The 27,453-nt window shown below is 45.0% G+C and overlaps 1 protein-coding gene across 6 annotated transcripts; it reads right to left on the reverse strand.

Annotated features, from left to right (window-relative positions):
* Positions 1-20: 20 nt before the first annotated feature.
* Positions 21-27,448, reverse strand: PHC1 (polyhomeotic homolog 1). 6 transcript variants are annotated; one of them, XM_039472489.2, is made up of 15 exons: positions 27,101-27,448; positions 24,125-24,285; positions 22,345-22,455; positions 21,146-21,226; positions 20,467-20,616; positions 19,437-19,568; positions 9,529-10,021; positions 7,124-7,911; positions 6,466-6,613; positions 5,999-6,210; positions 4,972-5,086; positions 3,545-3,653; positions 3,186-3,336; positions 2,521-2,752; positions 21-997 (listed from the first exon to the last, which is right to left on the reverse strand). In XM_039472489.2, the coding sequence occupies exons 2-15, from the start codon at positions 24,236-24,238 to the stop codon at positions 843-845; spliced, it is 2,991 nt and encodes a 996-aa protein (XP_039328423.1). In that variant the 5' UTR covers positions 24,239-24,285; positions 27,101-27,448; the 3' UTR covers positions 21-842. The 6 variants fall into 6 exon arrangements, with proteins under 6 accessions (XP_039328423.1, XP_039328422.1, XP_010335698.1 ...); XM_039472488.2 differs by having other exon boundaries at positions 19,437-19,592; XM_010337396.3 differs by lacking the exon at positions 27,101-27,448 and adding an exon at positions 25,839-27,081.
* Between the last annotated feature and the right edge of the window lie 5 nt (positions 27,449-27,453).

A 27,453-nucleotide genomic window follows, 5' to 3' on the forward strand; every position in this document is an offset into this window, starting at 1 on the left:
ATACAGTAAGACAACTGAGACCAATTTTCATCCTTTTACTGAAGAAAAAATAATATTTTTGTTGTATAAGGAATAGCGCCTAAGGCAGGTACCTATACTCCTGATCTCAGCCCCACACACTCTGGTTTTATAAAGCCATAGGACAGAGCAGAGTTGGAACTGATAAGTAGGGTACAAAATAACACGTAAGTTGGAGGGGAACAGTGGGATGCAGGAAGAATGACCACAGCCACCTGTGTCCCGGTCAAATACTTTCAGTTCCTGCATAAGAAAGATGCCAACCAAGTCTCTACACTGGCTGGAGATCCTGCCATGGATGCAGGACAAAATCTTCAATCATAAGGGAGTCAGTGACAGCAAAGAGAAAGCTCTGAGCCACAGCTGTACCGGGACAAACCAGAGGGAAGAGGGGGAGTACCGCACAAGCTAGAAAACCCTACCTCTCCCATTGGGGAGGCAACCTATATTCCACCCAGTTCCTTGCCTTAGATACTACGTAATCCTCCTCTTGGAGAATTGAGACCTGGGCTGAATGCTCCACTCCAGGATGAGGCCGAGCAGTCCTAGTTCTCTAGACTGCCTCTCATAAAGACTGGATTAAGGTAGGTAGACATGGTGAGAACTGTAAAATAAAATAGAACTCAGAGAAAATGTCAAAGCTGCCGCCATGTAGCACCAGCAACCAATTCTTGCGCTTTTCTTCCCTGTCTCAATAACCCCCTACGAAAGGTTACATGATTGGAACAGCTCTTATCTTCCCTGCAAAGTCTCTGCTGGTACCAGGTTATAACCTGGACAGTGGGGAGTGTCTGCCTTAGGCTGGTTTGTGCAAGAGGGACACCTTAGGTCTCCTTGAGGACATTTATCTTGGCGCAGATCTTGAGGGCAGGGCCCAGCTTGATGTTCATGGCACTCATTAGATGTTCTTCTTTAAGTAATAAAAGGGCCTGTCCATCAATCTCCTGGGAACGAAATTCCTCTGCAATCTCTTGGCAGCCTAGAAGAAATGGTGAGAACATGGAGGTAGCACCAGATGATGGGCAGAGGGAAATGAGGTGAAACAGGCCTAGCACTGATTAGCTCCAAAGTACCTGTGCTAACACTCAGTAATACGCAGTCGGATGGCAAGCTTTAAAGGCAAAATGAAATCAGAAAGCAACTGGCTATTTTAAAAAATGGCCAGATGCAGAGGCTCATGTCTGTAATCCCGGCATTTTTGGAGACCAGGATGGGCAGATTCTTGAGAGCCCAGGAATTCAAGACCATCCTGGACAACATGGCAAAACCTTGACTCTACAAAACATATAAAAATTAGGTGGGCATGGTGATGCATGCCTACAGTTCAGCTATTTGGGAAGCTGAGGCAGGAGGATCGTTTTGAGCCCGGGATGCAGAAGTTGCAATGTGCCAAAATTCACGCCACAGCACTCCAGCCTGGGCAACAGAGTGAGACTGTCTCAAAACAACAAAAACCAAGGTCCGAGACCAAGAAAGGAAAAGCAACTAAATTGTTTAAACATAGAAATAACCTCAAATAGCTTGCAGACCGGAAAGCGAGAGGACAAAAGTAAAAACACGTTTTCTTTTGTACTGGCAAAAAGATTTGTGATATTTTTGTTTAAGGGCCCAGAATTCAGACAAATAACAAGAAGGGTAGGGTGATTTTCTTTTCTGGAAAAAACTCTTTGTCAAGAATAGCATATAGGCTGAGTGCAGTGGCTCATGCCTATAATCCCAGCACTTTGGGAGGCCAAGGCAAGAGGTCTCTTGAGCCCAGGACTTCAAGACCAGCCTGGGCAACACAGGGAGACCCTGTCTCTGTTTTTTAAAAAAAGAATAGCAAACAAGCCCTCTTTGAAGAGTGGGGCAACAATGGCTACTTAGTTGTTTGTTTGTTTTTTTTTGAGACGGAGTTTCGCTCTTGTTACCCAGGCTGGAGTGCAGTGGGGCGATCTCGGCTCACCGCAACCTCCGCCCCCTGGGTTCAGGCAATTCTCCTGCCTCAGCCTCCTGAGTAGCTGGGATTACAGGCACGCCCCACCATGCCCAGCTAATTTTTTGTATTTTTAGTAGAGACGGGGTTTCACCATGTTGACCAGAATGGTCTCGATCTCTTGACCTCGTGATCCACCCGCCTCGGCCTCCCAAAGTGCTGGGATTACAGGCGTGAGCCACCGCACCCGGCCAGTTTCTAATACCCTGCTCCACTGAAAAATTTTCTCCATTGGTGGTATTGCAGTTAATTATACATAAAAAATATTTTATCCAAAAATTTAGTGAGAAATGCAGCTACATCATAAGATACAGGAATCAAACACTGTAAAATTGCTGACACTATAGAAGATAATGTCAACCCAGAAAAAAATTAGGAAGTCAACTTGAATAAATTATCAGGAATAGAGCCTCTATATGAGCATTCAAACTCCTACTGCTTAAAAGTCAATTACTTTCCCTCTTATCAACGCTCCTGTGGGATGACATAGAAAACCACCTGGGTTCTGTTGAAGAGAGGGTCGGTACCTTGGAGAGAAGCAATAAACTCATACACCTCTTCTACACTCCAGCGGCTGGGATTACTAGACAGGAACACAGGGTTGATGCCATGTAATTCCGGTGTAGGTGGAGCTGTATTGGGGTTCCCCAGGTCGCGTTCTCCATGCCCAGCTCTTACTGATAAAGGCCCAGGAGATGTTGGAGAGAGTGCTTCATCATAACTGGAATTATCTGAACCCCGGCTAGAGTCCTCTTGACCCTACAGGGAAAACAGCAGACCAGTGAGGTCAGGAACAACCGTGTCCTAAGTTGGTTTCTCTCTCCTCGCTAAGCACCCTGGGTTGGGCGTAGAGGAAAAACTATGTGAAAAAAGCAGCACTTTATTTGTAAATGCCCGGAATCTACTCTCAAGTGTCTCTCAAATAGAAATCACTTCCTTGATTCTCCCCATGACCTACAATGGATCTAGATCTTCTCTACTCAAGTACAGTCTAAGGATTAATGGATACATGAACCAGCAGTTAGGTAAGAGGAGACAAAGGGGTCAGAATCTCTTGGAATTTGGAGTAATGCAACCAATGTGAAACCAGAGTTCTCATCTCACATCCTCTTACCTGGGCAAACATATTGCCCTGTAGGGAAAGAGAAAAGACCCAGTTTGAAGGCATCTGGCTCTGCAACAAGCAGCTCACCCGGTGGCACTTGCCCTGAATCTTGGCACGGGCAATGTCAGAGGAGCTGCGGCGGGGCCCACGCCTGCGAACTCGAGCATAGTTGGCTTCTTGAAACTCTTTCATTTTTTTCCTCTTCAGCCGGAACTGATGGCTACAGCTCACATTGTACCTACAGGACAGGGCATATATAGGATGTCAATGGTGCTGCAGAAGACTACCCTGCTCTAAATGTGAGTTGCTGTTTATAAGCTGATTTGGGGAAGGGAATAAAAGCAAGGAGGGAGACATGAAATATCAGCTATGAGGTGATCCTGGGGAAGGGGTGTAACATTAGACAGAGACATCAGTGCTGGGGGCAAGGAGGGTGCCCAAAGTACCTCTTAGCGCAAGTCATGGAGCAGAACCTCTTAGAGCCGCGAAACTGCTCGGCGGGGGCGTACTTCCCACAGTACTCGCACTTCAGGAGATTCGCCTTCTTATCTAACTCTAAAAAACAAGGCATGCTGGACAGTCAGCACGGGTTTCTGCTGCCCCTCAGGAAATCATTAGGCTCACAGCTGGATTCTAAAATTATTCTCCGGGTTTATTCCAAAAAACCTTTATGACCTAGGTTGAGAATCCCTAAAACACAAAGTTCAAAATCTAAAACCATGAAGACTTGTCCCGTGAGAACTTTATGAAGTCTTCCTAACCTTAAGACAAACTGTTTACATTTTAGATGTCTTACTAATTTTATCGTAATTCACAGTCTGAGATTGCAGGTATGATTCCATCTCTGAGTAGGAGAGAGGAACTAATTATTAATGCCTAGAAAGATACAAGATCCTTCTATGACAAAGATTTCCAAAAGCAGGGGGAAAACGTAAATAAGAGTCCTTAAGATAGATTATAAAATCCACAATAAGGAGAACTGGAGTTTAAGGATATAAATGTTCTATTTTAGATCATCTTTTGGAAAAAAAACCTTTTTTTTTTTTTTTTTTTTTTTTTTTTTTGAGACAGGGTCTCTCTCAGGGTCACCCAGGCCTGAATGAAGTGCTGTGGCACTATCGTGGCTCACTGCAACCTCCACCTGCAGGACTCCAGCGATCCTCCCACCTTGGCCTCCCAAGTAGCTGGGACTACAGGCACGCACCACAATACCCAGCTAATTTTTATATTTTTTTGTAGAGACGAGGTTTTGCTATGTTGCTCAGGCTGGTCTCAAACTCCTGAGCGCAAGCAATCCTCCCAAAGTGTTGGGATTATAGGTGAGAGTCATCACATGCGGTCAAAAAATACATCTTTAAAGAATAATTCCAAAGGTTACTTTCACTGGATAAAATTCCCCTTTATCTTATGTAACTCCTTTTCTGTGATTCTACATACTCTGATATATAATACGGTTTCTATGTGTAGATGGACTTCACTTTATTCCTTTTTTTTTGAGACAGAGTCTTGCTCTGTTGCCCAGGCTGGAGTGCAGTGGCACCATCAGCTCACTGCAACCTCTGCCTCCCAGGTTCAAGTGATTCTCCTGCCTCAGCCTCCCAAGTAGCTGGGACTACAGGCGCCTGCCACCATACCAGGCTTATTTTTGTGTTTCAGCAGAAACATTTTTTACCACGTTGGCCAGGCTGGTCTTGAACTCCTGACCTCAGGTGATCCACCCACCTCAGCCTCCCAAAGTGATGGGATTACAGGCATGAGCCACCATGCTCTTATTTCTACTTTAAACAAATAGGTAAGTACTATTTTATACTGAGTCCTCAAACACATCTCCATGAGCCTCCTTCCCCAAATGGGTCTCTAAATGAATACTCACCAGCAGATGGGCTGTCCACTCCCAAAGAGCCACCTGACTGATTCTCAGTCAGCCCTGTCGGAAGGCCAGTCTGTAGTGGCTTTTCAGACTCCTTTAGTAACTGAGAACAACCCACCTGTCCCAGAAAATGTGAAGAGTTAAGTTAGCCTGATTCCTTTCTGCCACTCTACAGCTTTCCTCAACATTCCCTAATCAATATTACGTCTTTACTTGGATCTCTGAGTTAATGACCAAGTCTGGTTCAGAGAGAATCACTTTCAATATGGTAATCAAGGGTAGCAACTAGTCTCTACAGAATGTTTGGAAATGGGAAAAAAAAGAAAAAAAAAGTCACTGGCTTTTTTTTTTCCCCAGATAAGCCATTGGAGAACAGGATTCTACACTGGCTACCTATTTTGTCCTCTTCCTTCCTACGGTGCTGAGAATGCACTAGGAGTCAAGACACCTCAGTTCTAGTCCTGGTTCTGCAAACCCTAGGAAGGCTCCTTAACGTCTCTATTATAATTTTATTCATTATAAAACAAACTAGTTTATCTAACTAAACATTATAGTTTTAAAGATTACTTTCTTCCTTTTCCTTTCCTTCTTTAACTAAATAGCATAATTGAATCATTCTCTAATTAAATAGTTATGTGCCTTTTTTTTTTTTTTTTTTGAGATGGAGTTTCACTGTTGCTCAGGCTGGAGTGCAGTGGCATGATGTCAGCTCACTGCAACCTCTGCCTCCCGAGTTCAAGTGATTCTCATGGCTCAGCCTCCAAGTAGCTGGGATTACAGGCGCATACCACCACGCCCAGCTAAATTTTGTATTTTTAGTAGAGACAAGGTTTCACCATGTTGGTCAGGCTGGTCTCGAACTCCTCCTGACCTCAGGATCCACCTGCCTCAGCCACCCAGAGTGCTGGGATTACAGGCATGAGCCACTGCTCCCGGCCTGTGCCTTTTATTTTTACTAGAGTTTGAAAAGACAACAATCAGACTAAGTCCCCACTTCAGAGTCCCACATTACGGCCCTGCCCTCACCCACCGGGAAAGGTTCTGCTCCTTCCTGGATGACAAAGCCTTCAATGATGTGGGTGAGAATCTGGGGCTTCACGATGGCCTGTGGGGGTTTTGAGTCACCCATTTGTCTAGACACCATGGCTAATGTAGGAGGTGGTACTGATGGGGCGGGGGTCAAGGCTACTAGTTCACTGCATGGGGTATTAGCATTCACATTAGTCACTGGTTCAGGTTTTTCTGGAAAACAAACACAGATTAAGCAACAGACATGAGATGACATATTGATCCATGTATTCGTTGAGCCAGCATGATCTTCCACAATAATCAATGTTCACTCTTGGCAATTCACTCTGAATTCCCTGTTTCTGGATCTATTTATTTGTCCACCAACTTCTGGCCCATTTTCTACTCAACCAGATTTATCTTTGAGCTCACTCAGAATATTTCTCTACTGTGTGCACTCCCGCAGCACTTTAGAAGTCAGTTACTCACCTCCAAGACTGCTCTTGTCCTCCAGGACTTGTGGGCTCTCTGCTACTGGAGATGCCTTGGCAGGAAACATTGAACCCAACGTGGAAACATCATCTCTCTCCTCCTCAGAGTCAGCCTTGCGTTTGACAGCCAATGTCTGGGGTTTACCCTACATAGTGAAGGAAACAAAGATGTACAAATGAAGGATAATAAAGAACCACAATTCTTACTATACTTTCAAAGAAACTTTTCTTGGTTCCAGATTTCCCAATTTGTCTACTTCCCACGGCACACTAAAATTCCTGGTCATTCCTAGTAACTTTACATCAGGACAAAAGAAAATGTAACATGATTGAGTCCTGACCTAGGTCTTGAGACCCTGTATTCATGCAGACCAACCAAGAACTGCTATTTTTTTCAAAGACGGATCTGGTTAAGGCTATCTTGATCTAATGTATTACATATCCAAAAATCCAGAATAATATCAGTAACACATTTAGGAGTATAAAGTTCAGGTATTATGTACAATAATGTCACTCTCTTACAGAAGCAGCAGACAAATACCAGTATTAACCCTCTTAACTCTTTATTCCCCTATTAAACTAAGCTCTATTTCCACTCGGCCCCAGGTCCACTTTCATGCATAATAGTGCCCTCAAAACCATCAGACATCACTCACCGGCAAGTGCACAGACTGCATATAGAAGGCAGCAGGGACCTGGGCTACAACAGGTGAGGAGGTGGTAACCCCACCCTTTACTACATGTGCTGTCCCCTGCACAGGAGCAAGGGTCATCCCAGGGGCCAATGTGGGAGGGCACTCCTGCAGCGCACCAGGAGCCTGGGATGAGGGCGGCGAGGAAGCCAAATGGGCCTGACCAGACTGCACTGTACCCGGCATCCCCCGGGAAGTGGGTACAGCAGCTGCCAGCTGTGCCAATCCCAAAGCCTGTGCCTGGGCTGTACCTGGCTGTCGAGTGCCTACAACTTGCACAGGGATGTGGGGTGGTGGCTGCTGGGTAGCTGACATCTTAGCAGCCCCTAACTGAGGTGGCTTGATAGGTGCTACAGGTGGTTTGGACTGGATGGGAATCGGTGGCTTAGGAGCTGCATCAGGTGGAAGGGACAAGGGTGAAGACTGAAGCATGGGCTGAACCACCAGGGTTTGAGCTTGCTGCTGAGACTGGGATGGTGGGACCTGCTGAGTGGGTGGGACCTGTGGTGGCTGAGGGGCAGTGAGGGTTGTGGCTGGCGGCTGCTGCTGTTGCTGCTGCTGCTGCTGCTGCTGTTGCTGCTGCTGGGCCAGCTGGAGGTGTGTAGCTGTGTGAAGGAGCTGGGACTGACGGTGCTGGAACTGCTGCTGGTGGTGGATGGCAATCTGCTGCTGGATCACCACCTGTTTCTGCTGGAGGTGGATCTGTTGCTGTTGCTGAATCAGTGAGTGGGGCTGGATCTGTGTGTAGGTGGCTGTAGCAACAATCCCAGAATAGAACAAAGAGAAAAAAGAGCAGAGAATAATAACCATTCTAAATTCAAAGTAAAATCATTTTTCCAAGATATACCTAGATTTGGAATCATGCAGTGAAAACTAATTTAGCCAGTATGAAACTTGGACATCACTTCATCCATACTCTTTCCACTGAATCAGACATTACCAACTGCCACCAGTCTTAAAGACCTCAAAGAAAGAACTCCCTTGCTCAATCATTTCAAGATCTTCAGCAATGTCTTGTGCCTCTTATCTTTGCCATACTTAAATATTGTATTCTTTTACTCTCTACTCAGCAAAGAAGAATGGTTAGCCCCTCCTCCATTAGACTTGGAATTTCTCAAAGACTGAATCCATGTTTTATTCATTTTCACATCCCTGGAACACAGCCCAGGGCCTGACAGTGCAGAAGCACTTAGTACGCACTGAAAGAACAGACAGCCAGAGTTAAAGATACCAACGTCTTCCCATCAATGACTTGGATTTTACAAATCATCAGCTTAGATCACCGTCTAAGAAGTCTTAAGAGTCAGCACCTGTAAGCGCTGATCTAACTCAGTTTCCTCCATTGTAAACTGCGGTTGACAATCTCTGCTTCTCCATATTGTACCAGATTGTCCAAAGATCAAAGCATGTGATAAGAAAGGACTTTAGAAATAGAATTGCTACAGTATGTAAATACCAAGTATAGTAATAACTAATTAACTCAATTTTTTTGTGAGCAAATTACCTAAATATATCAACGACTAAGGTGCTAGACACAAAAAAAGGCAAAAATCAACATTATCAAATAAGATATACACATCTAACTACATCTAACCCACAGTCTGAAAGCAAGTATAAACTATGAGAGTCTTGCCCTGTTGCCCAGGCTAGAGTGCAGTGGTGTGATCCTGGCTCACTACAGCCTCTGCCTCCCGGGTTCAAACTTTCTCCTGCTTCAGCCTCCCAAGTAGCTGAGACTACAGGCATGCACCACCACACCCAGCTAATTTTTGTATTTTTAGTAGAGACAGGGTTTCACCATGATGGCCAGGCTGGTCTCGAACTCTGACCTCAAGTGATCCACCCACCTCGGCCACCCAAAGTGCTGGGATTACAGGCGTGAGCCACTGCACCCTGCCTCTTTGTCTAGTAGTCTTAAGTGCTCTAAGGCATTTGTACTGTATCTGCTCTACAGTGGACCAAGTAACCACATTAAACAATGAGGAGAGAATTCATCTCTTATAGTAAATGTTAAGTTACACGAAGACAGGGAATCTGCTTTTCAAAAACGTATCCCTAGTAATTCCTAGAACACAGGAGGCGATCCATTAAGATAGAATGAATGAATACGCAGTGGTAAACTGAAGAACTCATGGCCTAAGATAGTGGACACGGCAACTTGGAAGCAGACTACTGCCTGGTAGAAACAGACAAGACCTGTTTCTGTCACTTGTCCTCCCGACCCTGAACTAGTATGTTCACGGCTGATATGTCCCATTCCTTCCACTATTTAGGGGCTAACAGAAATGGGCAGGGGGAAGGCAAAGAATACACTCTGAAAATTTCACATGAATTCTGAGAGAATAATGACATTATGAGTGACAATTTACCTGAGCTAATAAGTGTCTGGCTGGGCGCAGGTGTGGCTGTCCGTGTCAGGTTCATGCCCACGTTCTGCTGACCGCCACCATCTGCTTCTGCCTTCTTGGCTGCTGCACTTTCTGCCTCTGTCTGGCTGCCCTGGCTCACAGTCACTGTCTGGGCTGCAGGCAAGGGCTGCACCACTCCTGTGCCCTTCCTGGAACAGCTCCCACCACCCATTCCTGAGGAAGGCAACTGACCCAAGCCACCATGTGCCTGCCCACCTCCACCTGGACCCATGGACCCTGGGATGCTATTCCCACTGCCTCCACCAGCTTGACTAAGGTTGAGGGATTGGCTTGAGGCCCCAGAGGAAGCCTGTGCCACAGCTAGGGCCTGGCTAGAGGCCTGGGAGAGGCTAGAGACAGGGGAGGCTCCTGGAGGAATGGCCTTCTGAGTGGAGCCTTGCATTTGAGGTCCTTGGGCTGAGGCCTGTTGATTCCTTACTGCCAAGTTCTGCACCTGAAAGACAGGAAAAAGCAGACTGAGAAAAGGAGGACTAGAGGCATGAAGGTCAAAGATTCAAAAGCGGCCAAGACAGCCATTGTGTCATATTCCACAGACTACCTCAGCTTGAATCTCCGCCTTGACAACATACTTTAAGGCCTTCCTACCTCCTAGGGAGGAACTCTGGAACCATATCTGATTTTTCAGCCACCTTCATTCACTAGCAAGTTTATCATCAAGTGTGGTCATTTATTCCTTCAAAGTATCTCTTCAGTTACCCCTCTCCTCTCCATTCAATCATTCAGCACCTCCCAAAAACCTACTATGCTTCAGGTACTACACTGGATATTGGAAATGCAGAGGAAACACACAGTCTGCTCTCAATGATTACTTTCTACTAGAGAAGACCAAAAAATGATCAATTATGATACAGTAATATGCGTAGATATGCACCCAGTACCATAGGAGTACAGAGGAGGAGGAAGAACTAAGACTGGGGAGATCAAGGAAGGGCTTCCTAAAACAAGTGAAATTGATCTGACCCTTAGTAGGTAATGGTGAAGGTGGGGGTTTAAAGATAATTGGTAATAAGCTGGGCGCGGTGGCTCAAGCCTGTAATCCCAGCACTTTGGGAGGCTGAGGCGGGTGGATCACGAGGTCAAGAGATCGAGACCATCCTGGTCAACGTGGTGAAACCCCGTCTCTACTAAAAATACAAAAAAAAAAAAAAACTTAGCTGGGCATGGTGGCGCGTGCCTGTAATCCCAGCTACTCAGGAGGCTGAGGCAGGAGAATTGCCTGAACCCAGGAGGCGGAGGTTGCAGTGAGCCGAGATCGCGCCATTGCACTCCAGCCTGGGTAACAAGAGCGAAACTCCGTCTCAAAAAAAAAAACAAAAAAACAAAAAAACAAACAAAAAAAGATATTGGTAACAGCATTTGCAAGACCAGAACCAAAAAAGGAGTATTATTTAGGCCAGGCACGATGGCTCACGCCTGTAATCCCAGCACTTTGAGAGGCCAAAGTAGATGATTGCTTGAGCGCGGGAGTTCGAGACCAGCAACACTGCCTCTACAAAAAACACAGAAAATTAGCCAGGCATGATGGCAAACACCTGTAGTCCCAGCTACCAGGGAGGCCAAGGTGAAAGGATCACTTGAGCCTGGGAGGCAGAGACTGCAGTGAGCTGAGGTCCTGCCACTGCACTCCAGTCTGGGTAACCGAGTGAGACCCTGACTGGGGGAAAAAAAAAGGATATTATTTTTAAATATTATAAAAAAACATGTATAATTTCTAAAAAGGCTGTGAACATTTTTCGAAATTATAAATACTTCATTATGTTTGGGTCAGTTATCAGGAATGGAAAGAAATGAACTTTGGAAGGTAGGTTGTGGCTAGGGAGGTAGGAAGGTGTTGGGCCATCAAGGCCCTGGTGTGCTGAAATAAGGAATCTGAACTTTATTGTGGGAACAGCAAGTTTATCTGTCTTATTCATCATTATATTCCAAGTACCTAGCACAGTTCCAGCACGTCAGTACTCAAAAATATGGATAAAAGGGAAGAATGATGTCTGCTTAACTGATTATAAGAAGCCAATAAAGGTTATTAATCATGGCCGGGCACAGTGGCTCACACCTATAATCCCAGCACTATGGGAGGCCGAAGCGGGTGGATCACGAGGTCAAGAGATCGAGACCAACCTGGTCAACAAGGTAAAACCCCGTCTCTACTAAAAATACAAAATATTAGCTGGGCATGGTGGCACATGCCTGTAATCCCAGCTACTCAGGAGGCTGAGGCAGGAGAATTGCCTGAACCCAGGAGGCGGAGGTTGCGGTGAGCCGAGATCGCACCATTGCACTCCAGCCTGGGTAACAAGAGCAAAACTCCATCTCCAAAAAAAAAAAAAAGAAAGAAAGCACTTTCCAGAAGCACACATACAGCACAAGCACCTTACACATTTCAATGTAATTAAAATATATACATGGTGTCTGGGGTTTGCTTCAAAATATTCCATGGGTGGAGAAGGGCCTGAATGCACCGGCCATGAGTCGATAATTGTTGAAGCTGGATGGTAAGTACATAGGAATTCATTCTTTTTCTATTTTTGTATATGTTTAAAATTTTTTATAATAAAAAGGGTTTTTATAGAAATATTGAGATGCAATAAAACTATATAAAAAGGACCCAAGGGAAGAACAGATTTAGAAATCAGAAAGCTCATTACTATGGGCAAGGGAAAGCAACAGATGAAACTGCATACTGCTTATTACATTATTAAAAAGTACTAAATGAATTTTAAAAGACTATGACGAGACCAACTGTGAGAAAGTGTCATGACCCAAAGATTGTAATTTTATGAAATTCTGTGTACCAGAAGTACAATTAAAAAATTAGTACTAACAACATATATTTTCTTATTTTAAAAAAACAAGTTGGCCAGGTGCGGTGGCTCACACCTGTAATCCCAGCACTTTGGGAAGCCAAGGTGGGAAGATCACAAGGTCAAGAGATCAAGACCATCCTGGCCAACATGGTGAAACCCCGTCCCTACTAAAAAATACAAAAATTAGCTGGGCGTGGTGGCATGCGCCTGTAGTCCCAGCTACTCAGGAGGCTGAGGCAGGAGAATTGCCTGAACCCAGGAGACGAAGACTGCAGTGAGCCGAGACTCCGCCACTGCACTCCAGCCTGGCGCTTAGCGACAGAGCAAGACTCTGCCTCAAAGAAAAAAAAAAAAGAAGTTAGTAAAAGTTTCCTGATAGTAATGCAGAAAAGAATTACAAGTAGGTAAGACTGAAGTCAAGAAGACCGTTTAGAAAACTAGTACAACAGACTGGGTGCAATGGCTCATGCCTGTAATCCTAGCACTTAGGGAGGCCAAGGTGGGCAGACTACCTGAGCTCAGGAGTTCAAGACCAGCAGGGGCAACATGGTGAAACCCTGTCTTCTACTAAAAATACAAAAAATTAGCCGACATAGTGGCACACGCCTGTAATCCAGCTACTCAGGAGGCTGAGCCATGAGAATTGCTTGAACGCAGGAGGTAGAAGTTGCAATTAGCCAAGATCGCATCAGTAAGCTCCAGCCTGAGCAACAGAGCAAGACTCTGTCTCAAAAAAAAAAAAAAAAAACAACCTAGCAATCCAGGTGAAAATAATGAAAACCTGAATTCAGGCAGGAGCAGTAAAGAAGAGAAGAATTGATGGCTTTTGAAAGATATTTACAAGAATCATCAGAATTGGGTGCTAGAGCACATAATATTATCTGGCAATTATTAATATCTAGTTTTTTTCCATCAGCTTAATTTCCATAATGGCTATTTCAAACTTACCCACTCTCTCCCTATACCTCAGACTACCTTCTCTTTCTTCTCCTACTCTTCACCTCTTAGAGAAAACAAAAACCATTACATAAGCATTACTTCATCAGTTCTACCACCAAATCTATACATTTATCTGCATACACACCCATCCCTTCCCCTTTCTCTCCCTTCTCTTCTCCTTCCTACCGAAAGGCAATCAATCCTTCTGTGTACTCTGTATCCTATCTCCTTCTGCCATCTCAAGAAGCATGCAATATCCACTGCCTCGTCTTCCACCTCTCCCTCTCCACTGGCTGCCCCATCACCATGCATGACCTGCCCATTCCCCTCTCCAGTTCCACCTTCCTTTCCTGGTGCCGCTGAACTCTCAATAGCTGTTTATAGTCACGGTATTCATTCCCACAAGCCATTCACACCCCTCAAACTCATACTACTTCGGATTCACCACCCCTCAAACTCAACTGTTAACAGCTCTCTCCGTATTAATAAAACCATCTTTCTTTCTCTACATTAGAAAGAGTACGTTCCCTGCCCACACACACAAGCATGCATGCACACATGCACATCTTGCAACGTTTGGATCCCCTGCCATCATGAAACTACACAGTCCAGATTTTCCTATCTGCTGCTCTTCCTCATTCCCCTGTGTCAGCCCATTACCCTCTACCAATCTTCAATGGCTTTTCTAAAGGGAGGGGTTCATCCTACCTCAAGGTCCCATATTAAACGTTCTTCTCTTCAATCCATACTATCACACAAGGCAATTTTTTTTTAAGATGAAGTTTCCCTCTTGTCGCCCAGACTGGAGCGAAATGATGTGATCTCGACTCACTGCAACCTCCGCCTTCCAGGTTCAAGCAATTCTCCCGCCCAGCCTCCCAAGTAGCTGAGATTACAGGCATGAGCCACCACGCCCAGCTCATTTTTGTATTTTTAGTAGAGTTAGGGTTTCACCACGTTGATCAGGCTGGATGGTCTTAAACTCCTGACTTGCCTCGGCCTCCCAAAGTGCTAGGATTACAGCTATGAGCCACTGCGTCCAGCCCTTTTGTTTTGTTTGGTTTTAAGATGGAGTCTCCTCCGTTACCCAGGCTGGAATGCAGTGGAGCAATCTCAGCTCACTGCAACTGCCACCTCCCAGATTCAAGTGATTCTCCTCCCTCAGCCTCCCGAATAGCTGGATCAATGGGCACGTACCACCATGCCTGGCTAATTTTTTTTGTATTTTTAATACAGATGGGGTTTCACTATGTTGGCCAGGTTGGCCTCAAACTCCTGACCTCAGGTGATCCACCCACCTCGCCCTCCCAAAGTGCTGAAATTACAGGCATGAGCCACAGCACCCTGCCTCCCCATACAATTTTAAACACTGAAGACGGTGAACTAATTTAGTAGATGAGGAATTTCAATTATCATCCATATGCCTACTACTCTCAAATGTTTATCTGCAACCCAGACCTCTCCTCTGAGCTCAAGAACCACATAATAAAACTGTAGTCTCAGTATCTCCTCAGGGATGGCTCACAGGCACTTCTAAGTCTGCATGTCCAAAACTGAACATCACTCTAAACACACTTCTACATTCTTCGTCTCATAAACAGCACCGCCAGCCACCCCACTGCTACCTCAGATCTCACATCTGGTATCTCCCTCAATACCCACATCTACTAAGTTAGTTTACCCTCTTCAGTGATTCTTCTAAGTTATCCTCAAATCTCTACATTTCTGTCCATCTCCATTGCTACCTCCCAACATAAACACCATCTTTCCTTTAACTGTTAGAAGTTATTCTCCCTTCAGTCGCACTCACACCATATCTGTTTAGTCTCCATAGAGGAAATCACCATGGCATTTAAAAAGCAAAACAAAAGAAAAATACATTCAGGCCGGGCGCGGTGGCTCACGCCTGTAATCCCAGCACTTTGGGAGGCCGAGGTGGGTGGATCACGAGGTCAAGAGATGGAGACCATCCTGGTCAACATGGTGAAACCCCGTCTCTACTAAAAATACAAAAAATTAGCTGGGCATGGTGGCGCGTGCCTGTAATCCCAGCTACTCAGGAGGCTGAGGCAGGAGAATTGCCTAAACCCAGGAGGCGAAGGTTGCGGTGAGCCGAGATCGCGCCATTGCACTCAGCCTGGGTAACAAGAGTGAAACTCCGTCTCAAAAGAAAAATACATTCAAATTTCTCCGTGATACTTCCATATTTAAAATCCTTCTACAGCTTCAAATTGCTTTTTGCAAAAAGCCCAGAATCTCTAACACAGCCCCCAAGGCCCTGCAAAGTAAGGTTCCTGCTACCTGTTTAGCCCCACTTTGCCAAACTTCAGGAATACAAGACTTTTTTTTTTTTTTTTTTTTTTTTTTTTTATTGAGACAGAGTCTCGCTCTGTTGCCTGGCTGGAGTGCAGTGGCGCAATCTTGGCTCACTGCAACCTCCACCTCCCGGCTTCAAGTGATTCTCCTGCATCAGCCTCCCGAATAGCTGGGATTACAGGCTACCACCACGTAGCCCAGCTAGTTTTTGCATTTTTAATAGGGACAGAGTTTCACCATGTTGGCCAGGATGGTCTCGATCTCCTGACCTTGTGATCCGCCTGCCTTGGCTTCCCAAAGTGCTGGGATTACAGGTGTGAACCACCACCCAGTCGAGTATAAGACTTTTAATTCCTCAAATGAATCAAGTTCCTTCCCTCCTCAGGGCCTTTGGACACAATCCTCTCCTTCCTCCAGCACTCTCCTTCCACATCCTTATTTGGCTAACTTCTACAGACCCCAAGTTAAATGTCACCTCCTTGACTGCTATACCCCATGCCAAAGCTAAATTAGGTCCCTTTCTAGATTCTCAGAGTACGCAGTACTTTCTCAATTATTTCCGCATTCAGGTGATTATTAGTTAAATGTCTGATGTTTCAATGGTCTATGATCTCCATAAATGTAGTCATCGTGACTTTCTTGGGCATCCAAGACGAAGAAATGTTTGATGTATGAGTAATAGTAGTTACTCCTAAACACTCATTGCGTCCAGGCACTCTTCAAGCAGTTAAACACAGCAACTCATTTAGTCCTCGCAACACACAATACCTACTTTACAGATTTAAAAAAATGCTAACAGAAAGATGTCAGATCATTTGCACAAGCTCACACGGTACGTAGTGGAACTGGAATCTGACCCAAACATCAAATGCATATTTTTAACTACTGCCCTCTGTTCTTCCACATATTGACACTCAAATATCTAACGAATGAATAGATGGATAAATCAAAGAACCAGATACAGAAATGGGACCGACCTCATTCTTGGCTACCACTGGTACCACCATAGTCTAAAATAAAGTCTTGCCTTATAGCTAGATGACCCCAAGAGTTTTTTAGCACGTTCTCTGACTTATCTTCTTCAGAAACTGTTAGAACAGTTATTCTCCTGTAGTTCTATAGTTCTTTCTAAGTACTTTCCACATCCCGTTAATCTGCTGTTCAATAGCTAGCAATGGTCCCTGCAACCTATAAAATTAACTACAACCTTCTTTACTTGGTTTTTATGCCCCACACTAGCAACGACCCCTCTTCTATCATCAGGCCTGTTGATACTATGTAATGTATCCCTTCATCTCCAACGCCCACCACACATACTTATACTTAAATATGTGACTATACTCTTAACAATTGCTGTTCTCTCCTCAGTCTTCTTCTCACTCCAAATCAAATCCAGTCATCCTTCAAGACTCTGCTCAAGTATCCCAATAAGGCATTGCAAAGTAATGAACCAACTCTTTTCCAAACTCATATGTCACTCAAAGTTAGTACCATTTAGTTTAGCACTCTTTTTTTTTGTTCTTTCTTTTTCATTCTGTCACCCAGGCTAGAGTGCAGTGGCATGATCTCGGCTCACTGTAACCTCCGCCTCCCGAATGCAAGCAATTCTTCTGTCTCAACCTCCGAGTAGCTGGGACTACAGGCGCACACTACCATGCCTGGCTAATTTTTGTGTTTTTGGTAGAGATGGGGTTTCACCGTATTGGTCAGGCTGGTCCCAAACTCCTGACCTCAGGTGATCCACCCCACCTTGGCCTCCCAAAGTGTTGAGATTATAAGAGTGAGCCACCACACCCTGCCTGGCTTAGCACTTTCATTCTCTAAGCTCTTTAAAGACCCGACTCACATTTCTTTTTCATTCCTGCAAAATTTCTTTTTTTTTTTTTTTTGAGACACAGTCTCGCTCTGTTACCAGACTGGAAAGCAATGTCGTGATCCACCTCCCGGGTTCAAGCAATTCTCCTGCCTCAGCCTCCCAAGTAGCCGGGACTACAGGCACACGCCACCACGCCCGGGTAATTTTTTTATTTTTAGTAGAGACGGGTTTTCACCATGTCAGCCAGGATGGTCTCAATCTCCTGACCTCATGATCTGCCTGCCTCAAACTCCCAAAGAGCTGGGATTATAGGTGTGATCCACCACGCTCAGCCAATCCTGTAGAATTTCTAATACGGTTATTCCTTGGTATCCACAGGGGATTAGTTCCAGGCCCATGGACATTAAAATCTGCACATATTCAAGTCCATTTTATAAAACAGAGTAGTATTTGCTATAATCTGTACACACAGTACATTTTTCTGTATGCTTTAAATAATCTCTTTTTTTTTTTTTTTTTGAGATGGAGTTTTGCTCTTGTTACCCAGGCTGGAGTGCAATGGCGCGATCTCGGCTCACCGCAACCTCCGCCTCCCGGGTTCAGGCAATTCTCCTGCCTCAGCCTCCTGAGTAGCTGGGATTACAGGCACGTGCCACCATGCCCAGCTAATTTTTTGTATTTTTAGTAGAGACGGGGTTTCACCATGTTGACCAGGATGGTCTCGATCTCTCAACCTCATGATCCACCCGCCTCGGCCTCCCAAAGTGCTGGGATTACAGGCTTGAGCCACCGCGCCCAGCCTTAAATAATTTCTTAATTACTTATGAAATCTAATACAATGTAAGTACCATGTAAATAGTTCTACTCTGCTGTGTTTTTACTTGTATTATTTTTTATTCTTGTATTATTTTTTTTTCCCCAAATATTTTCAATCTGCAGTTGGTTGACTCTGCAGATGTGGAAGCCACAGATGTACAACCTGCAGGTACGGAACCCACAAACAGGGAGGGCCGTTTTACCAACTTACTGATAAACTAAAGGGATGAAATAATTATTTTAAGATCCTAGGTTGTGTCCCATCCATAGGAAGCTAAAAATTCAGGCTCAAAAATACATGTATTTTGGGAATAAATCACGGGAAGTAATGGTGAGGAAGACTTTTATGCGAAGAAAAGCAAACAGGAAGTGGAGACTACAAGTTGAGAACTAGAGTAACTCACAAACAGAAGCAACCAAACATTCCTCCAGTAATTCAGCCAGGTCAGCTTCACATCTAACTAACAGAAGAATTCCCTCAACAATCTCTTCTCTTCTGACAGTACTGTGAGAGAATTAAGACTCTCTGAATAGTCGAGCATGGTGGCTCACACCTGTAATCCCAGCACTTTGGGAGAACGAGGTGGGCAGATCACCTGAGGTTGGGAGTTCATGACCAGCCTGATCAATATGGAGAAACCCCATCTCTACTAAAAACACAAAATTAGTCGGGTATGGTGGTGCGCGCCTGTAATCCCTCCCAGCTACTCAGGAAGCAGAGGCAGAAGAATCACTTAAACCCGGGAGGTAGAGGTTGCAGTAAGCCAAAATCATGCCATTGTACTCCAGCCTGGGCAACAAGAGTGAAACTCTGTCTCAAAAACAGAGCAAAACAAAAAAGAAATGAAAAAGCACTCTCCAAATAAAACTGACTCACAGAGGACTAGAAGGATGGTGAGAAAATTGACCCTATCTTGAAACTAAGGTGTCCCAGATCCACAGGACTAATTTCGGTAAATCTCCTTGTCTAACTCAAATTAACTCAGAGGTTATATGGGATTCAAGTGCTATGGTGACAAAGGAAGTAAAAAAAAAAAAACACACACAAAATTAAGAATTCTGAAAAGTGTAATGGGGCAGAAGGGCGGACCCAGGTCGATGGTCATTCTCTTCATCCTGCCCAGTGCCCACCCACAGGTAAAGTGGCTACCACAAACCTGATCTGCATCTGCATGAACTCCAGGAGACTGAGCAGACGGCACCTCCTGTTGGACTGCAGCCACTGCACCATTAGGCATCAGGATGAGCTGGGAGGCCAGAGGGACATTCCGACCCAGGGTTCGGTTTACCTGCAATAGGTTTCCCAGCTGTGGCTGGCAAGGAGAGGAAGAGAAAGAGCAAAGAAGACAAGAAGGAAAGAAGCGACAGAAGAGATGGAAAGGAAGGACCACAAGACAAAATAAACAGAAGATATTAAACAGCTGTGCCCCGCCCATTCCACACCAACCCAGGAGCCTCATACTCTCCACATGCGATGAATCATCCAGAAAAAAACCTAGAAAGCTACAGATTGATGTTAAAGAGTCACATATCAAAGAAGTAGAGAAAATTAGGATTTTAGAACAAGTACTTATATATAGTAAGTAGGTAAGATGACACAGAATTTGTATACCTGAGCCATGGTTTTAAAGGTAGATTATATCTAACACTAATTTAGTCAGATGTTAGGCCAACATTTTCTAGCATAAGATTTTAATTTAATCTACAGGCTACCTGTGAACATGGAGCATCACTTCTAGGGTAAGTAAAGTATGGGAAGCAGATCCCAGCTTGTCTCAAGACATCTGGGTAATCATGGTTTAAAAAATGACTTTTGGCTGGGCGCGGTGGCTCATGCCTGTATCCTAGCATTTTGGGAGGCTGAGGTGGGCAGATCACTTGAGGTCAGGAGTTCAAGACCAGCCTGGCCCACATGGTGAAACCCCGTATCTACTAAAAATACAAAAATTAGCTGGGTGTAGTGGCACATGCCTGTAATCCCAGCTACCTGGGAAGCTGAGGCAGGAGAATCACTGGAACCCGGGAGACGGGGCTGCAGTGAGCGAGATCGCACCACTGCACTCCAGCCTGGGTGACAGAGCGAAACTCTGTCTCAAAAAAAAAAAAAAAAAATGGCTTTCACTCAAGTCTTTGCCAGGGTCAGACAATTATGTCCCTGGGACAATGGTGACTGCATCTGTGGCTTACCCGTAGATACATCTGGGCCTGAGACTGGTTGAGGGGTGGGGAGGTGGTGTTCCCCAGTAGCACAGATTGGGTCAAGGTGGTAGCACTGGGAGAGCTCACACTCTGGGATCGGCTGATGAGCTGGGCGGCCGATGTGGTGGCCAGATTGATCTGTGTGGTATAGAAAGGAACCAGGACTAAGGATTTAGGAAAAGTAAAAGGAAATGTACATGACTGACAAATTCAGAGTCATACAGTCAAGAGCAGAATTTTTCACTTTGAGGGAGTCAGGGGAAATGAATAATGTCTTCCTATCTGAAACTGTCATCCTGGCTACTGTAGGGTATTACCGAAGTGAAAAAACCCAACAGTCTCTAACCACTAGTGTTAACGGTTAAGAAGACAAAATATTGAAACAGAACAGATTTTACTTCTCTCATTGAAGAGTCCAGGAATTAGTCCCTTTATTTTGTTATCTCCTCTTCTTCCCCAGGATTTGCTTTTCTTTCTTCCTTAGACTTCCTCTTTAGAGACTCCAATATAGATTAATGTTGGTTACTTTCCCTTGTACTAATATTCTCTACTTAGAGCAGTAACCATTGATGGCTCAAAAAACACTCAGATCAGCAGCACAAAGTACTTTAACCCAGAGACAAAGACCCAGGCAGAGAAGCCTCTCAGTGGGAGAGGCAGTACTCACTGAGGCCTGGGTAGTGGTAGTCTGCTGCTGTGTGGTGCTGGTGTTTGGGGAGCTGGCCTGCCGGCTGGCAGCAATTGTAGCCTATTAAAGGGAAAGGAAACAAGAAATAGTAAAGACAGTGAAGGAAAAAGCCCGTAAGTCTTCTAGTGATATATCACAAGCATGAAACAGAGATTTCACATTATGAACAGAGAGATTCCACTCTAGGGTTAAAAAAAAGTATATTCACTAGGCCAACAGTCCTCACATTACCACATATGCTAACTAGTTAGCCCCACATAACTCTTCTGGGGCAGAGAGGCAACCTGTCCTGCTCCCACTCTCTTTTAGGTAGAAAAAGATTTTTTTTTTTTTTTTTTTTTTTTTTTGAGATGGGAGTCTTGCTCTTTCACCCAGGCTGGAGTACAGTGGCATGATCTCAGCTCACTGCAACCCGCGTCCCAGGTTCAAGTGATTCTCCTGCCTCTGGAGTAGCTGGGATTACAGGCATACACCACCACGTCCAGCTAATTTTTGTATTTTTGGTAGAGATGGGGTTTCACCATATTGGCCAGGCTGGTCTCAAACTCCTGACCTCAAGTGATCCACCTGCCTTGGCCTCCAAAAGTGCTGGGATTACACGCGTGAGCCACCACGCCCAGCTGGAAAAAGATCTTTTGGTCAGGTCGTATCATGAGTCAATAAAAGTCTAGTCCCAAGGCATCCAATATAAATATAATGTGAACCACATATGTAATTTTCTACTATGCAAATTTTTAAGAAGTAAAACAGGAAAAGTTAACTTTTATAATTTACTTTATTTAACCCAATATAAAATATCACTTCACATGTAATTAATATTTTTATATTACTGATATTTTACCTTTTTTGTACTTAGTAGTCTAACTCTAAAATCTTATAAAACATCTCCATTTAGACTAGCCACATTTCAAGCACTCAGTGGCAGTATGCAGCTAGTGGCTAACATATTAGACAGTGCAGGTCTAGAACACAGCCACTCTATATCTAAAAAGTGATTCTATACTTCTTACTGCAACCCCAGAAGCTAAGACGCATCCATCCTCCCACAGGACAGAAGGCAGAGGAGACTGTCCACAGCCTGGCTTAGTATAGGATGCAATATGCCCAAAAAAATCTTCCCTACCCACCTGCAGTGCCTGTCCCCTCCCTCTCGGGCCAGCTGGCTGCTGACCTCTCACCTGCTGGACGGCAGCCAGGCTATGCAGCTGGGCATTACTGAGCTGCTGCTGGAGCATGAACTGGTGGAAATACTGAGCTGCATTGGGCTGCCGCTGCAGTGCCTGTAGAGCCTAGGAAAAGAGAGAGGATAAAACATTCAGAATCGACCACTCCTAGCTCCTAGTCTATGTAAATCACTGTATTTGTGTGAAAGGTGGCCATGGGAAGGACAGAAACCAGAAAAGATGGGAGACTGGGCTAAGTTGTCAACAGCTTATTTTCCTTTACTTTTTTAGAGCAAGGTCAACTTGCTCTATCACCAGGTTGGAGTGCAGTGGCATGATCATAGTTCACTGTAACCTCCAACTCCTAGGCTAACACAATCCTCCTGACTGCCTCAGCCTCCCAGGTAGCTAGGACTACAGGTGTGCACCACCATGTCCTGCTAATTTTTTAACATTTTTTTAGAGACGAGGTCTTGCTGTGTTACCCAGGCTGGTCTTGAACTCTTGGCCTAAAGAGATACTTCTGCCTCAGTAAGTCTATACAGTCCTTTAAAGACTGGAAGAAACAATTACAGTCATATACAAGAGTGGTCAGAGCAATAGGCTATACTATATAACCTAGGTATACACTAAGTTATGTAATCTGGGTTTCTGTAAGTACACTCTATGACAGTCACACAACTACGTATCACCTAAGAATACATTTCACCTAAGAATACATTTCTCAGAATGGATTCCTGTCATTAACTGAGGCATGACTGTAATTCTATGGTTTATTCTCATATGTAAGAAAAGTAAAGCAGTACAATTTACACAAACTCTTATTTCTCCAACTGGGAGCTGGAAATACATGCCATAGCAAAGACTAGATAGTTTGAAAATAAACGAGATGTCGATTAATGTAAAGACAATAAGAAAAAAAGCTGGGCATGGTGGTGTGTGCCTATCATCCCAGCTAGTGAGGAGGATAAGATGGGAGAATCTCCTGGGTCTGGGAGTTTGAGGCTGCAGTGAGCCCTGATAGCACCACTGCACTCCAGCCTGGGTAACAGAGTTAGACCTTATCTCAAAAATAGTAATAATAATAAAAGGAGAAAATGTACAAGTATATTTTAGGTATACAGTAAAGATAATACAGCCCTAATGAGTTGGAAATAATGAAAAAATAAATAGTGGCTTCTAAAAGATTTCATCAGGTAAAATTTTCAACCAATTCCACTAATTGGCATTTTCACACATCTAAAGTACAATGCTAATACATGTTTATAAAACGAAACTAGTATTTTGGTTTTAATGCTAACTGGACTTTTCTGTATTCTTATTCTTTAATAATTAGAACTATTTGCATAATATGTATAGTTATTCTAGTAACCAAAATATTTGCTAAAAGACCTCATTCCCTACCAGAATTAATAAAATCATGGAATTTGCTATTTGTTTAATAATAAGTCTCTAAAGAGTTCCATGATACTTCTATTACTCAAGGGGATTTACAAGAATGGGCAAAGATTAAAAACCTGGCAATCCAGGATGAGAAAGGGTTAGTCAGAATCTAGCTACATGGACTGAAAGTTATTTTGTAAATCCTTATTTGAAAGACTGGATTTCCCTGTTTGCTTGCCTAAACCTCTATAAACTCCTAAGAGTCTCAGAACTAGAAGAGACCTTAGTCATCATCCAACCCAGCACTCCCCAGTTTATTGAAAAAGAACTGAGCACAATTGTTTTCCAGCATTACTGCCTATACAAGTCAAGACTCACAGACCACGGTCCCTCAAAGCCAAGCGAGCCTCACCTGCACTGCTTGTCGTTCATAGAGTGACATTTGAGCTATCTGGGGCCGAGAGCTGCCCGCTGAGCTGGAACTCCCATTGGTGGAGTTGGAGTTCTGCTCGCTCTCAGTCTCCATGATAGTGGTGGTCCAGGGTCCCCAAGGCTGGTGCTCTGACTCAAGACCTAGATGGAAGCAGCAAAAGGTTAAAATTTATACCTTGATCCCAAGCTGTTATTTCATGTTATTATTCAAGAACATAGGAAAATCCGTAAGTTATCTACAAATCTTCCTCCTCTTCCATAAGCCATGATTTCTCATCTTCGAACTCCCAAATCTTCAATACACTCTTGCAACCGTGTCTTCCCCATGCTGCCATCTTTTGAAGCTATGCAGTTTCAGAAGAAACAACCTTTACATATTCCCTCATGGGTGTCATTAAATAAAATGGCCAGAATGTGAGATGGCACCTTACAATACCAAAGCCACCTTATATTCCCACAGCACGTTCTAACAGTTTAAAATCTTCCCACTTAAAATTTTTGGTTATTTTATTTTTGTCTCCATCTGCATTCTTATCATCCGAATGAGTCACCATTTACTGGTGAGCCACTAGTTGCCTCCTTTCACTGAGCTAGGCACTTCACCTATATTTTATCTCTCATAGCAGTGCTGTAAGGTAAACACTATTATCCTGATTTTACAATTTTGAAAATGAGGTTTTCTGAGGTTAAAGAAATTGTCCTAGTAAGTATCAAGTCTTTACACTAATACATGCTTCTTCAAACCAAGCTGTGATTAAGGCAGTGTCTCTCACTATGATAGTGAGTACTCATTATCCTCATTTTATGGAGGAGGACCTTAAGATACAAACACATTCACTGGGTCATGGAAGGTCATAAAACTAGGAGGCAGAAGAGCTCACCTGCAGCCCACATAGCCCAAATAGCTGCCTGGTTCCAGCTCAGGCTACTAATAACACCTCGGGCATGTTGCTTTCCCTCCTTATACCTGTTGCCTCACTGCAAAGAAGGCTTCATACTGATCGTAATATACCATTTTAAGAAATGACTCCAGAGTATGAAACATAGAAATATACACAATGAAAATCCTCAAGAAAGTAAGATGCAACTTTTTCGTCTACTAACGTGTCAGAATTTACCCACTGGGGACTATACTTAAATTTGCAAAAAGACACATATGAAAACATTGCCAAGAACCAAGCAAAGAAACAAGAGATGAGAAGAAATATTCTTCCAAAGCAGCACTAAATGACAGTAAGGTTTTTTACTCATTCTTTTGTTTTTCTCTTTTGTTATGCTACCCACTATTTTCTCTACTTTTGAGGCACTGGGCCACTAGAAATATCAGGTCACCAAAATACTATTTGGCTTAAGAATATAAACATCAAACCAGAATTTCTGCTAAGGGTTGTCAACAGTTTTATTAGGGTGAACGCATTGGTCTTAAGATTGCATCCAAAACAAACAAACAAGCAAAGTAAAGAAAATCAAACTGGCCTTGGCAATAAAGCTGAGGATATTTCTTATCATCATTCCCAGTATCATCCGATCACACCATTATCCCCCCAAATCTTAAGTTTCATTTAGGACTAGAAAATGTCACTGCAAACGTGTATAACCCGAAAAGTACACAGGAAAAATCACATCAGCTTCAACTAGTCTACCTTCTCCCCACATCTTTTGCCAAAATATCAAAGCACTAAACAGATACAGACCCATGAATCCTCATTATCAGCATGTGAAGAAAAAAAGTGGGTAAGGATTAGAGGCAGCACGGCATAGTTTTATAGATTACTGGATTTAGTTCACTGGACTCAGAGACACGAGACCCCTTTACTAGGTATAGAGACCATAATGTCCACATTCACATGTGAAAATACTTACAAACTGTATGACCCCCTTGTCTCCCCCAAAACTGAATTCTTATGAATAATTTTTGTTTTGTTTTTGGATTGTGAAACAGAAATAGAGCTGTAAAGGGACCAGCTTAAAAGTCTCAATAAAATCAAAGAAAACTGCCATCAGAACCAGGATTCCTGGATCCCGGGCACATAAATGTATTCATTTGTGATCAATAGTATGATTACAAGATTAAATACAAAAAAAAAAAAAAAATGAAGACAACAAACAGTTTGGGCAGCACCAGGAATTAAAATTTTCAAAATTAAACTGGAAGAGAGTGAGCAGCTGATCCACAGATGTCCCCAGAGTAGCTAAGCCACAGTCATCGTTAAAAGGTAGCCTGTAGGTGTACCTGGGTTGGATAGGCGCACAGACCTACCGAAGGGAGCTAGAAAGGGGCATTGAGGTGGACTTGGTATTGGGTCGAGAGTTGGTGGAAGTATCCCTAAGCACGAAACTCTTCTCACGAAGAACGGATGGGACATAGGCAGGGGGACGGGAGACGGGGATGGTTCAGGGAAGACCGTGCCAAAGACGCGGTAGTCATCAGGACAGGGAGAGCAGACGCCCAGGGGTCCTCGTTCTATCCAGAACCTTGATGAAAACGATGCTTCCAAGAGAAACCAAGTACACCGCGGAAAGGGGGTGGGTCCAGCGGTGCGCCCGGAGCGAGCGGACCCGAGTGAGCAGGGACCCGTGCACACAGACAGCAGGGAGACGGGCACAAGCCAAGGAGCCGGGGGCTGCGGGCCCCAGCGGAGCACGAGAGCAGGGGGCTCACCGGACAGCATGCTCGGCTGCAAGGACCCGAGTCAGAGAAGGAGAAGGAAGCAGAAAGCGAGCAGTCAGAGACAGCGAGGGTGACGGGCGGACAGCGCGGAGCGCCGCGCAATGAATAGCCGGGAGCGCCGGACAGGCAGAGCCCGGGACCGCGGCGCCGCGCCGGAGGCAGGCAGGGCGAGCGGCCGGGGGAGGTCCCCGGGGCGTCACGCACTCGGAGGCGGCGGGGAGCCGGCCCCGCGCGGCCAAGCCCCCAGCGGTCCTGCCCCTCCCCGGCCCCCGGCCGCCCGCTTACCTTCTCGCCCGGCTCCGCACGCAGGTCCGTCCCGGGGGCGTCCACCTCAGGTGCCGGGGTCCCCGGTCGCCGGGCCGGGCCGGGGGCTCGCTGGGCCTCCGCGGCGGGCTCCCCTCGCCTCCTCCCCTTCCTGGAGGGGCGGGGGCGCCGAGGGCGGGGCGGGAGGTGCCCGGCGCGGCCGCCGCTCCCCGCCCCTCCCGCCGCTCCGGGTGCGGGCCCGGCCGCGGCTCCGCCAGGCCTCCGGGGTCCGCTGCGGGCCTGTCACCGCCTGCCCGGCCGAGGAGGTGGGGGCCGCCGGCCGGGGGCTGCGGGCCGGGCGAGGGGAGGGGGCTGCGGGGAGGTGCTTCCGGGGC

This window comes from Saimiri boliviensis, chromosome 7 (genome assembly GCF_048565385.1).
Source record: "Saimiri boliviensis isolate mSaiBol1 chromosome 7, mSaiBol1.pri, whole genome shotgun sequence".
NCBI classification, from domain to species: domain Eukaryota; kingdom Metazoa; phylum Chordata; class Mammalia; order Primates; family Cebidae; genus Saimiri; species Saimiri boliviensis.